The sequence below is a fragment of the Juglans regia genome, chromosome 8, assembly GCF_001411555.2.
Source record: "Juglans regia cultivar Chandler chromosome 8, Walnut 2.0, whole genome shotgun sequence".
Classification (NCBI taxonomy): Eukaryota; Viridiplantae; Streptophyta; class Magnoliopsida; order Fagales; family Juglandaceae; genus Juglans; species Juglans regia.
Window position 1 is genome coordinate 1,472,332 of NC_049908.1, and position 13,467 is coordinate 1,485,798.

Below are 13,467 nucleotides of genomic sequence, written 5' to 3' on the forward strand. Positions count from 1 at the left end.
AATTTATGCATGGCAAAATTGCAAAAATATTAGTAGGAGAGGTCGTTGTATTCGGTCGGCTCCATCACCCATAATAAAATACAAAATTTTAATGTGTTATATTGCCCGTTAAGAGCACTTTCATTGGATTATTCAAAATTAAAAGATAATTTTGATGAATATAAGAAAAATTTAACTTTTAACTATTCCATTCACATAAATCTCTACATTGGAATAGCTATTTTTTCATTATATAATAATAAAATAATATAAGATAAATTTGATTTTGGTTATTCACATTAAATCTTCACATTAGATTATACATTTATTCATTATATGATAATGAATAAATAATAATTTCAGAAAATATTTACTTTTTTTAATTATTAGTTTATTTAATTTTATCATATTTTACTATTTCTACTTATTATATGTTAATTAATAATCATATTCTTATTAAATTAATATATCACTAAGTCAAATTAATATATTAATTGTAATAAAATATGTGATAAAAAGAAAGTGAGAGATAAATAATTAATCAAATATGTATTTGATGTATGTACAGTAACCTTCAAATTTGAAAAAAATTTTGAAAGTCACTGTAACTAAATTCTAAATATTTAGAATTTAACTAATCCAATATGAGTATATTTTATTCTTTAATAGCTAAATACTCATTGGATTTAATTTTTAGTTAATCCAATGAGAGTGCTCTAAGTCATGCACTCAAATGCAATATATATGCCTCACGAATAAGTTTGACACTTTTTTGTTTACTTTTACAGATGAGATGAATAGAGATAAAAATTAAATAATTAAATAATTTTTTTAAATATTATTTATATTTTGAGATTTGAAAAAATTGAATTATTTATTTTATTTTATATAAAAATTTGATAAAATTATAATAATTAGATGTAATAAGATAAAAAAATTTGTGAAAATAAACAAGACCTTAATTTCTTTAAACTGCAATTAAAACCCATTAAAATCAGTTACAAAAAAAATAATAACATCCCTCGCATCTTCCTTTTCCCATAACTTGGGAGTTGGGGTGCGAGGTTAGAGCAAGACGGCAAGCAACGAAGCGTCTTTGAACGAGGCATGAGGGGTCCAGACTCCAGAGTCCAACCTCCAAACCCCACGTGTTTCTCGTCTCCTGCCGACTGCCGTGATCTGACCAACCACGAAACAACCCCCCCCCCCCCCCAATTTTTCCTCCTTAACTTGCGCAAAACACCGCCTACTAGTTTATAAACTTCTCTCCCTAGCGCTCCCAAAACCTTGAAAGCAAAAGGGGGAAGAAAAGAGAGAGAGAGAGAGAGAGAGATCATGGCCTTTGCAACCAGTTGCTGCCTCCATCTCCCTCCTGCAGCAGCAACCCCTCCTTCAAAACCTTCTCTCACTCCAAAAGCAAATCATCAAGTTGCATGCAGGTAACTCAAACTAGGAGTAGTAGTAGTACACCTAATGACCCGCCAATGCATTTTGGTCTTTACTTTTACTAACTTTAATTTAGTTGTTTAATATCTGCATGTATTACGCAGGAAGAAGAATGAAGAATCATGGAGAAATCGATGCATTATAGGCATGGCTTCCATGATAATTGGATTGGAAATAAGCAGCAACTTAACGATCATTGACGAAACCCATTTTGCCAATAATATTGCCAAAGAAAACACGTCGACCTTGCAGCTCGCAGTAGACTCGAACGGTCAGCAAGTCACGAGATGGAGCGATAAACGAAGTTGCCCCGCTTGGCGAGAGAATTCCCTGGAGACCATCATGCCGGAGAACCTCCCCAGGCCGTCAGTTCGCAGGAGATGGGAGGCTGTTGGGTATGATTCGAAGACTGCCCCGCCGGTTAAAGTGATCATCAAAACTACTACTAGAAGCAACTATTGCTTTTCTCTGTAATAAAAATTAATTACAACGTTTCCCACGATATACTATATATTAATTTGTACGTTATGATCAATATGAGTAATGATCTGTAAAAATTTAGATATATTTCTTGAAGATCATAGTCACTTTTGCCCTTTTTATTTTATTTATCACAGTCTAGTCTTTAGAATTTTCAATAGCCATAGACTCGATCGACTTTTCAATAAAAACAGAGATTTGAAGTAGTCAAAAGTTGGCGGAGTACAACGTTGGAGGTTTCAAATGGAAGCCCGGTGGCGACGTGGCTTTTGTGTTGAAAATGGGCCAATATTGGGCATGCAACGATGAGCCTGCATTACAGAAGCGGGGTTTCTTTCTATGCTGTCCAGGATTTTCCTGAGCTGTGGATTTTCGAAGTTGGGCTGGCCGGCCCATAATAATATTTTGGCAACAATAAAATCACTAGTAATAAAAGTCCATAAAAATAAAATTAAATGTTATGTGTAGTGCGTGAAGATGATAATAACAAAATGTCGTAAACGGTTGAAAAGGAAGGAGAGAGATACTCTTGAAGATGGTTAATTCCAAGTAAAGTTAGATACTGATATAGATTGTGCAAGTATCATGTATTTATTTTTAAAAAAAAGAGTGAAACTTATCATTAAAAATTTAATGAATACTATTACATGTACAAACGAATTATATAAAAGTAATCTTATAAATTGATGTGATTTTATCTAATTTATTATATCTATTTTATAATAAAATTAATTTTATAATCTGTCAAATTACATTAAAATACGTGATATTATTTTTATGTAATTCCTTTACAATTTGTCGTAAATTAATTGGGAAGTAGGAATTTTGTAGATGCGGGAGGGAGTATCTTAAAAGATCTAGATTTTTGTTTTCACGTGGGAGATCAGATCCTAATTGGTACGAGAGGTTGAGAAAGAATAGGTAGGTAGGTAGGAAATGATGCAAGGGAATATGAAAAAGTATGATATTCAACAGTAAATGCATAAAAAGCAAAAGGGAAAGAGAGAGAGGGGAACCCAATGTTTCTGTTTCTATTGGGACATTTTGACACTTTTTGAACAAGTGGCGACTGATCAATGTTTCTTTCAAAGAAGCACCAATTGTAGTAGACATTGCAGCTATTGATCTATTCTACAATTGGCACAAACTAGGTGATATTATCATTGCTCTTATTTTTAGGCCGGCCTTCTGTTTCCTTTATATCCATCCACGCTCCTCTCTCCTCTAGTGGCTTTTTCTACATGAATCTGTCTGTCCAGTTTAGTATTATGGACCTGAATGCCCCACTTTAGACAAATTCCACCTAAGCATCATATCATTATATCTACCTATATAGACAGCATGCCATTGTCCTTTTTCTTTGCACCAACCTCTCAGTTTTCAATTAATTTATATAATTATATAATATATATATATCTATAAAAGAGCTATTATGCTGTCTTTATTATATGAATAATATTAAAAAGAAATCATTATAATAATATATATTTTATATTTATTGTATGGTTATTTTTAATTGATTATTCTCAATACTCATTTAAAGAGATATGTAATCTATATGATGTCACATCATGTATGTAAAATATATAATTCTAATAATGACTTCTATCTATATTTATTCTTGCTCATTTTATTTTATTAATGAGCTACCACAACTTGTTATCATGTGATTTATTAAAAAAATATATTTAAAACAAAATTAAGTCTAAAAGCACACAAAAAAAAAGAAATACAAAAACTTTAAATTATCTCTATTTTTTTTTTATGTTTATATTTTTAATTTTTTTTTAATAAACTACGTAACACCACCATACTAATAAGACAAAATGAGATATAACTGAGACGACATAATAACATTTCTTATATATATATATATATGAATATAATCATGTCACACTTCCAAATCACGAATGTACAAATACTTCGTTACAATTGCTAAAACCTAAAAAAATATAAAATATATATTTTTTGAAATAGAATCAACTAACTAATTGTTATGATTTTTGCATTTTTTATGGGTTAAGAATAAGAAAGAGATTTTTGTGAAGAAGATGAATTAATGAACTGTTATGGATTATTTGCATTTGAGTAACACATGAATAATTAGGTCCCACATGATTAGAAGAATATGCATTGTTGCAACTTGTCGTGAGAAAGTTGTCAAGAATTCAACTTTCAATAATTGAATGGAGAAGTCGAACCAGCCGGTTCGATTTCATTATTGCGTGAGACTCAATACTAGTAAAACTAACACGTTATACTCTCCAACTAGTAGGAGTGGTGGAGGTCTTAATCTTGGAATATTATCGATCTTTTCAAGGTTCAAGATTCAACACCTCATATGAAAATAATCATTTGGGACTACAACTTCTAATGAAAAATCAGCGCTTTAATCAGTTTCGCGTAATAAAACTTTCGAAAGTGCGGTGTACGAGATCGAGATTTACTTTGCAGGTGTGGGTTCGAAGGATCCTACCTTGAAGAGGTTCCCTAACATTCAAAATACATATATATATATATATATATATATATATTACGAACTAAGAAAAGTATCCTAATTTTTAATCTAACTATTATGATGAGAAAACGTATATAAGATGATTAAGGTTGCGTTTGGATGTTGAAGTGAGTTGAGTTAAGTTGAGTTGAGATAATAAAATATTGTTAGAATATTATTTATTATTATTATTATTATTTTTGGATTTGAAAAAGTTGAATTGTTTATTATATTTTGTGTTGAAATTTGAAAAAGTTGTAATGATGAGTTGAGATGAGTTGAGATGAGTTGAGATGAGTTGTGATTCCAAACGAAGCCTAAAATAGATGATGTGGCATAAATATCTTATTTGCCTCAAACTACTTGAAAAATGTATAATTAAATACAGAATGAAAAAGAAAGAAAAATTACAAAGATCATGCCTTGGTTGGAGATCGATAAGGGGTAGGCCGGGAAGCGCCGCTCCTCCCCGATTGAATGATTCAAGCTAGGATATTGATTATGAAGGAGGCAGTGCATGGGGGTAAAGATTATATATCGAGATTATCGAGTTTATAGAGGGCTTTGTTCCATTACTATACTTTCACATAAACGAAGCTTAACAAATATTAAACCATTCTCAAAGTTGGCAATGATCGAATTTGTTGTTCTGTCTTTTATAGGACGTCTCGAACAATATTAATTGCTCTTCTCTTGCATATATGCAGTTTGAATCATGTGTCGGCAGAAGCTACTAGCTAGTGGTATATCGTATAGATCATATATATGTTGGCCACCTGTGTCTAGGTATTTTGCTTTAGACGACTGCTAGAATACGTATATATATATATATATATATCTGTGTGTGTGCAGGTTTTTCTCTGAGCAATGAGCATGCAATTAAGCCTAGCACAGTGATGAAAGTATATATAGAAATCGATTATATATATATATATATATGCCAATCATGTCATGTATCTGAGTTTCTTATGATCGTACTAAGTCTTCATTTCTTTTTCGTTTTCTCCTGTAACTTCATGTTACTTGTCTTCACCAAAAACATCCATAAAAGGAATCATGATAATAATGCTATATATATATATATATATATATATTATGCAGAGTGCGTGCATCCTAGCTCTTAAAGCAATTTATAATGATCGTCGCACGCAACAATGATATAGTACTGATGATGAACAGAAGGAAAGATCTAGGGAGATCGAGATTCTCTTTCTCTGACAAGTGGCCGGCCCCCCAAACACCATGAAAGAAAGCCAGCAGTCATGAGATTTAGCTTGTAGAAATTAGACAATTGTGGAGTCATTTGACGACAAAATTAATGTGGAATTGGAGTGTGGGTGCATATCCCCACTAACCAGGGAAGCTGCTAGCTTGTATCGATCATGGGCTAAGAACGAGCATGCAGAGACTAGATCGAGCTGGGTAGCATGAGCTTTGAATAATAAATATCCCCCCCCGCCCCCCGCTTTTTATTTTTGGAAACAGCATCTAGTATATATAAAAAGAAAGTTTGCTGCATTAAGCAACATAAAAGGTGAATCTTTTCCACTATGAAAACTTCATAAAGAAAGTAGAATTGCAATAATTGGAATATTTTTAAACATGTTGTTGGAGGCAGCCCATTATGCAATTGAGTGCACGCATCGATTTTCATCTCGATATATTTTCATGAGTTTCCATTTCTCAAACCCCTTTAAAACGAGCTTGATGTCATGTATTACTGGTTGCACTTTCCAATCAGGAATATAATTATAATTTTTCACTGCTTGGAGAGTATTGAGAGAATCTCCTGCAATCACAATTTTCCTAAACTTACTTTCTTTGGCTTCTTTCACTCCCATAAGCATTGCTTCTGCTTCCTCATGATTTGAATTTTGACTGCTGAGATGCTTTGTAATAACAAAGATAATGGATCCTGATGTTGTCCAGCATACAGTTGCCGTAGTGCTTCCATTTTGTCTGACCGCAACATCAAAGGTGACTAGATAGTGATCCTTTGGCAAAATCCCCCATTGTTTGCTAGAATTGATATGTAAATTGCCTCATGCATTACAATGATCTTTGAAAATCTTTTTAGTGGAAGATATAAAATCAAATAAGTCAGGTTTGAAATCTTCATGAAGGACTTTATTTCTAAGGAACCACATACTATCCATAGCCACAATTGCAAAAATTTGAAAATGATGCTCTTCCTCTATAGGAATTCCTAAAGTTCTAGATGGGTCAAGAATATAATTAATCCACAAGCTAGTGTCATTTTGAGCACAAGAGGAAATACTTAATGGCCATGGGGAGTGAAGCCACAAAATTCTAGTGAAGTTGTAATCTAAGAAAAGATGAGATTGTGTTTCTTCATCAGTATTACAAACAGGACAGTCTATACTTTCCAGATTCACAAAATTCTTTATGCGATATATATAGAGTTGGATTGATATTATTAAGAATTTTCCAACAGAGGAATTTAAGCCTATCCTGAATCTTAAGCTTCCAAATATGTTTCCACATGTCAGCTTGAGTGATGCTATTATCCATCCTACTGTAGTCATGAGATAAACTAATGGCAGCATAGGCTGACTTTACATTAAACAAACTAGAATTGTGATAAGTCCAGACAGGTTTATCAATGAGAGTATGGAAGCTTTGCGGAGCAAGAGGGATTTTTCTATCTCATTCACTGAACTTTCATTGAAGAGTGCTTGAAGAAGGATGGTATTCCATCTCCTAGGTTCTTCCATCATTAATTATGTAACTCTAAGAAATGGGTCTTTTGGAGTATTTATGTCTTTTTGAATTGGAATAAAGTTTGGATTGTTAGAAATCCAAGTATCATTTCATACTTGAGTGTTCACTCCATTATTGATCTGAATGCATAATCCCTTATTCAGAAAGTCTTTTTGCTTAAGAATACATTTCCATATCCATGAATTAGTGGATTTTTTATTGGTATTCAAAAAGGAAGTTCCTTTCAAGTACTTCCCTGCAAGAACTCTATTCCGAATGGCATTAATATTGATGATCACCTGCCATCCAATTTTTGAAATGAAAGCTTGATTAAAATCAAAGACTAGTCTAACACCCAATCCACCTATAGACTTTGGTTTGCAAATGGAATTTTAAGATTTGAGTGTTAGATTGTGAGATTTTTTTTTCGGGAATTCCCATCAAAATTTGATCAAATATTATTAGCAACACTTTTTAGAATCAAGATAGAGGATATGATATAGGAAGGCATTAAACTAACAACCGTTGTTCTAAGAGTAGTGCGTCCCGCTTGAGAAAGTAAGGCATTGGCCTGTTTCCCATATGCTAAGCTGACAATCAGTCTCCCCATTTACATCCAAAATATTCTTCTGTATCAGATTGTGGGGTCTGATTGTTGTAGAGTCGCATATGGCAATCACGCCGACATGATCACCTTCAGGACTAGTACTTACATTATTACATACAACCCTTTTCTCAAGTCCAACCTATATCCTACTTTCTCTTCTCCGAATGATTTTCCTTGAGAATATCCCGAGCTAGACTAGTTTTGGAACACATACAATAATCAATATAAGGATCCAACAGATTTCCATTTTTCTTGTCGCTTGGCTTTTTATTATTATTACTTAATAATAATATTATTGCATCATGGAACTCATCTTGAGCCACAGACAACTCTTGCTTGGGCTTTAATCCTAAGATCTCGTTTGTTTTCAAAAATATCTCATTTCATCTCATTTTATTATAACAACTTTTCTAACTTTCAATACAAAATAAAATAAATAATTCAACTTTTTCAAATCTCAAAATAAAAATAATATTAAAAAATATATTCTAATAATATTTTATTCAACTTTTTAACTTTAATTTCAACTCATCCCATCTCATCTTATTTGCAAAAATAAACGAGTCCTAAATGTTTTTTTTTCCTTCAAATTTATATATGCTGTGATAATATCTAGGATATTTTTTGGATGAAAAGTAGTGTTACAACTATTCAGAAATTTTACAAAAATAAATTTATATGATACGTTAAAATATCTAATTTATAATATAAATAATTTTATAATCTAATATACTACATTAAATTACTTTAATTTATATTTTTATGACGTTTCTTTATAATTAAAATATTTATCTTTATAGATAAGGTGCAATTACCATAATCTCAAACTGACGTACGTAACTGAAAAGTGAAAAAGGCTTATTGAGTTACATTTGAGTACAAGTGGGAAGATTTAACGACCAACGGTTAGGGAAATGGCAATATTAATTTTTCTTTCTTAAAATATCAATCATAGGTTATTGTCTATTAATATTAATTTAGGACACTCCACACCCTATTTTAAAGATTCCATAGGAATCTTTAACTAAAAATTGGTGATTGTTATTGAAGACAGAAGTCAAAACCCCATGCCAGTGATGACATCACCTAGAGGGAGTGAACATATACGTACGAAATCCATATAATTATTAATTAACTAAGCCAATCAAAAGCATGTCGGAACGCATGCATGGAGGAATCCATAGAAAGCCTTGAAGCCGTTGGATCGGCTACATACACCTTTTGAGGAGAATCTGACGCCCCAGAGTCAAACACTTTTTCATATATATAATGTGTGAGATTTATATATATATATATATATATATATATATACAAAAAAGCTACACAACATCCCACTAATACTATTCATATAACTTTCACACACTATACTTTTTTTAATTTTTATTTTTTTATCAAATATTTAATATATGAATAATGAATAAAAAATTAAATTAGTTTAAAAATAAATAAATTCAAAAAAAAATTTTAAAAAAATATTAAAAAATTTTAAAAATTTTAAAAATTATGATGTGTAGAGGATAAAAAGTTGTGTAGCATTTCTCGTGTGTATATATATATATATATATATTTATTTATAGCAGGCCTCTTGGACCTAGAACGAGCCAACCTCGAAATCAAGCTTAAACTTCAATCAAAATTTCTCTAAAAAATGAAACAAATTAGCAGGTTTGGAATTTGATGAGAATTTTATATTTTTTTAAGAGTTTAAAATATTATATTTTAATATTATTATTATTTAAAAATTTGAAAAAAATAAATTAAGATTTAAAAAAATTAAATTATTTATTATATTTTATATGTGAATTTAAAAAATATGTAATGATGAGATGAGATCATTTTATATCTCATCAAGTAAAGTACCAATGAAGTACCACGTGGCAGGCAGGGAGGAGTAACGGTACTGGGCTTCTGATGTTTAAATTGCCCTTTACCTCTCGAAGATCAAATCCTTCTTAAACTTAAATTTTCACTTCCAAAAAAAAAAAAAAAAAAATTTATGAAATTTTGTTCAATGATCAACAAATTAAACACACCCAATAAACCATCAACGCACCATGAATTAGGCTGATTTTAATGGAACATGAAAAAAATAGAAATCCGTGACATCAATAATCTTGATTAATTAGTACTTTTTAATTGGTTAATTAATTCAAGTTAAGAATCATGTATAGATGGACAGCATGAATATATAATAATATATACCTCGTAACAAAATTGAGCTAGTAATTGTTGTTGTTTATTATATATTATTGTTTTTGTATATATAGCTAGCTAGTGATTGTTGCTGAAAGTGAGAGGAATGAGATGTGGGCTCGATGATTGGGTCCCAAAGGGTATTTTCCATCTTGGCCCCAATGGTCCTACGTACGGAGGAAATTGGCATTTTAACTGCATGCAAATCTAATTACACACATATATATATATATAGAGAGAGAGAGAGAGAGAGAGAGAGAGATCATGCAATGCCGCGTTATGCAGCTTGTGAAAGTGTATATGTTCGGTGGGATTTCCAAAAGTTGGACATCCATATTTGTCCTGGAATTTACATACCATTTTCGATCGAATTGTTTCTATTTTATATATATCAGTGTCGAACATGATTTGGTGGGATGTGTAGATGGGACGACATATTCCGGAGGATTTGATGTTGGGTTGGCAATGTTTCAACTATAAAGGGAAAATTACAAAAAAAAAAAAAAAATGCATCGATCGCACGTTGTCTTGCAAATTATATTGTTATCATTTGCCAGACAAGAATATTATATTGTTATCATTTGCCAGACAATAATATCATGCGCGCCCGGCTTCAAAATTTTGTCCTTCCAGGAGTGCATGACACGGGGCTTTTTGGAGGAGAAATTATATTTACAGTTATGTAAGTATCATACAATCATTTTAAAAAAAATGAATAAATATAAGATCCACATGAAAAGAATTTAATTTTTTAATAGTAGACTTCACTCTTTTTTAAAGCGACTACACAATACTTGCCTATTTCACTATTGCATATAGTATTACTCCTTTCGAAATATTTCCCGCAGTTAGGGCTCTTCCTGGTTTGGGTATTGAAAATATTTCAGTTATTTTTGAGATATCTCACTATTATTTATTATTTTATTATTAATTTTTATCTTATTTTTACTATTATTCACGTAATAGCTGAAAATACTTTTTCACTATTTTGTATTAATTGCATGTGATTATTTTTAAAAAAAATAGAGAATAATTAGTATTTCATTATTTTTTATATGAGTATTAGATTTATCTACTATTTTTAAAGAGAGTATGCAGGATTTGTACATCCTACGACTATACAAACTATTTTTTTTTTTTTTTTTTAAGAAGAAAAGTGCCTATGTTATATAAAATATTGACTTTGATGATAGATACGCGTTTCGTTTAACGACATATATACATGTAGATACATATCTCTAATTCAGCTTTGAAGTCAATTTAAAAAAAATGCCTCCTAATTAAACAAAATACAAACTTCACCGGACATTGATTTAGTTAGAAGCGATATATATTAAATAATAATAATAATAACAATGCGAAATCGAAATGTATAAAATATATACCAAAAACATATATATGATCGATAGATCACTAGGAGGCATCATATATATATAACAGCTGGAATTATCTCCAGCTAATTAATTAAGAATGGAGAATGATCCTTTAAGAACATATTCCATGCATGAAATCCTAACCCTAGATCTTGTTTCTATATTTTATATCAGGTTTAACTATATATATATATATAAGCATGCACGGAGCATTAATTAAGGACCCTTAGATCCGCATATCAGATCAATAATGGAGGTCGTTGGATCTTCTATTAATCAATTTATAGGTTGACCCGCCCTAACTTTGTTCTTCTTGTCGTTTCTATGTCCCGTGATCTATGGAGATCGAAGTACTACACATGATCCCCGATATATTTCCATAGATATTATAGGTGGCTGAGGATTTAAAAAACAATTAAAACAATATTATATATATATATATATATGTATGTATTTTCGTGTGTCTAGCTACCAACCATATCGATCAAAGGTCACGACCCCATGTTTTTTTGTTAGAATAAATGCATACAAATCTATATGGTACGTACGTACTCTGAATTCGCTTCCTTGTGTTTCTGATCGGCTTCAAAACGTCTTCGCTTCATGCCGGCCTCTCTGCGCGCATTACGATCGAGTGATATGCAATCTTACACGTAGCCCCAATGCTCATTTCTTCATAAGAGACGAAATTAAACTTTGGTTTGAATATGAGTACTTGTCCAAAATACTTGGAGAGAGAGAGAGAGAGAGAGAGTATTAATAAAAATTTTATATACAGTCATTTTTATGTATTTTTTATGCATTCTATTAATATGATTAACTACATCATTTTTCTAATATTAAATAATTATTTTGATCAATTATATTAGTGAAATATGCAATAATTCTACAAAAGTGACTGCAGAACTCTAATATTAATGCAGAGCAGTAATCAGTAGGCCGAGTCGACCCTTCATGCATGTACATGTAGATCAGTAGAAGCTGGTTTTAATTATGTGGCCATCTAGATAACGTTAAATCTCAATGAGGCGGTCATGTAATTTTTGTCTTGTCGTGTGAGTCAATAGACGCGTGCATTTGACTCTGAAATTGCCCTGAGATACTTAAATTGATCAGGTCCAGTTAGCCTTGTCGGGTTCGTTGTTTCCTGTATATAGCTAGATCATGGTATATATGCAAGATAGATACCTTTCATGAGTGCATGCTTTCACGCTATAGGGTTTTGAAGGTTAAAGGAGCTTGTTGGACTTAGAAAAATATCTATTTATTGACAGATCATCGATCAGATACGTTGCTGCATGCTGTCATGCAAATCTATTCCAGTAGTCTCAAGATCAGGATGAATAAAATCTACCATAGGGCTAGCAGGATTGAGAATTTGATTTGGGAATTAACAGTGGATCCCTCCGTGTGCTTATGGATTATTAATTAACCATTTTGGTCGTTTTGTGTCTGAGAATTTTCCAACCTAATTTAGAGATAAAAGCTTGATTTGTGTTTCCCATCTTTCTAAACCCCAAACAACTCTTTTGGTTTACAACTGGACAGACGATAATTTTAGGGTGTTTTTTTTTTTTTTTAGGTAGAAATACTCTGCATATAATAAAAGAATAATACTATATATAAATTTTAAATAGGTAAGTTATATACGTATATTTTGTAAAAAAAAATGAACCATATTAATAGAAAATAAATTTTTGTTACACATTTTCACAATAAGATTCTTTTTTTTTTTTCAAAAGTCGTGCACAATCTTATACAAATCGTTACTCATTTTTAAAAGAGTAATGCAAGAAAAAAGTTACTATAGCAGTACATATTTTATACTCACTTCGTAGCTGCTTCTAGTTTATTATTTTCAACACTCACTTGAAAAATATGTGGTCTATATAATGCCACATTATGTGTGCAAAATAGATACTCTCAATAATGATTTCTATCTATATTTATTCTATTTAAAAATTCATATTTAAAAGAGTAATGCTACTCATCAACTTGATCCCATCATTTCATAATGTAATATTAGATAATTAGAGACTATTTATTATCATTTAATATCACATCATAAAATGATAAAAAAATAGATGATGAATGGATTTTTTTTTTCTATTTAAAAACCATGACGACATCATTCAATTAACAGGACTTTAGATAACAGAGAGACAAAAGTA

At 31.0% G+C, this 13,467-nt stretch overlaps 1 protein-coding gene across 1 annotated transcript; it reads left to right on the forward strand.

Annotated features, from left to right (window-relative positions):
• Positions 1 to 1,263: 1,263 nt before the first annotated feature.
• LOC108982373 lies at positions 1,264 to 2,001 on the forward strand. The gene is made up of 2 exons (XM_018953724.2): positions 1,264 to 1,418; positions 1,530 to 2,001. Exons 1-2 carry the CDS (start codon positions 1,315 to 1,317, stop codon positions 1,897 to 1,899), a joined length of 474 nt encoding a protein of 157 aa, XP_018809269.1. The 5' UTR covers positions 1,264 to 1,314; the 3' UTR covers positions 1,900 to 2,001.
• The last annotated feature ends 11,466 nt before the right edge of the window (positions 2,002 to 13,467 follow it).

Bases quoted from the DNA above. Each gene is read 5' to 3' on its own strand.
- LOC108982373 (XM_018953724.2), top strand. From the start codon at position 1,315: ATGGCCTTTGCAACCAGTTGCTGCCTCCATCTCCCTCCTGCAGCAGCA. The intron at 1,419-1,529 runs GTAACTCAAACT...TGTATTACGCAG, and splicing joins AATCATCAAGTTGCATGCAG to GAAGAAGAATGAAGAATCAT.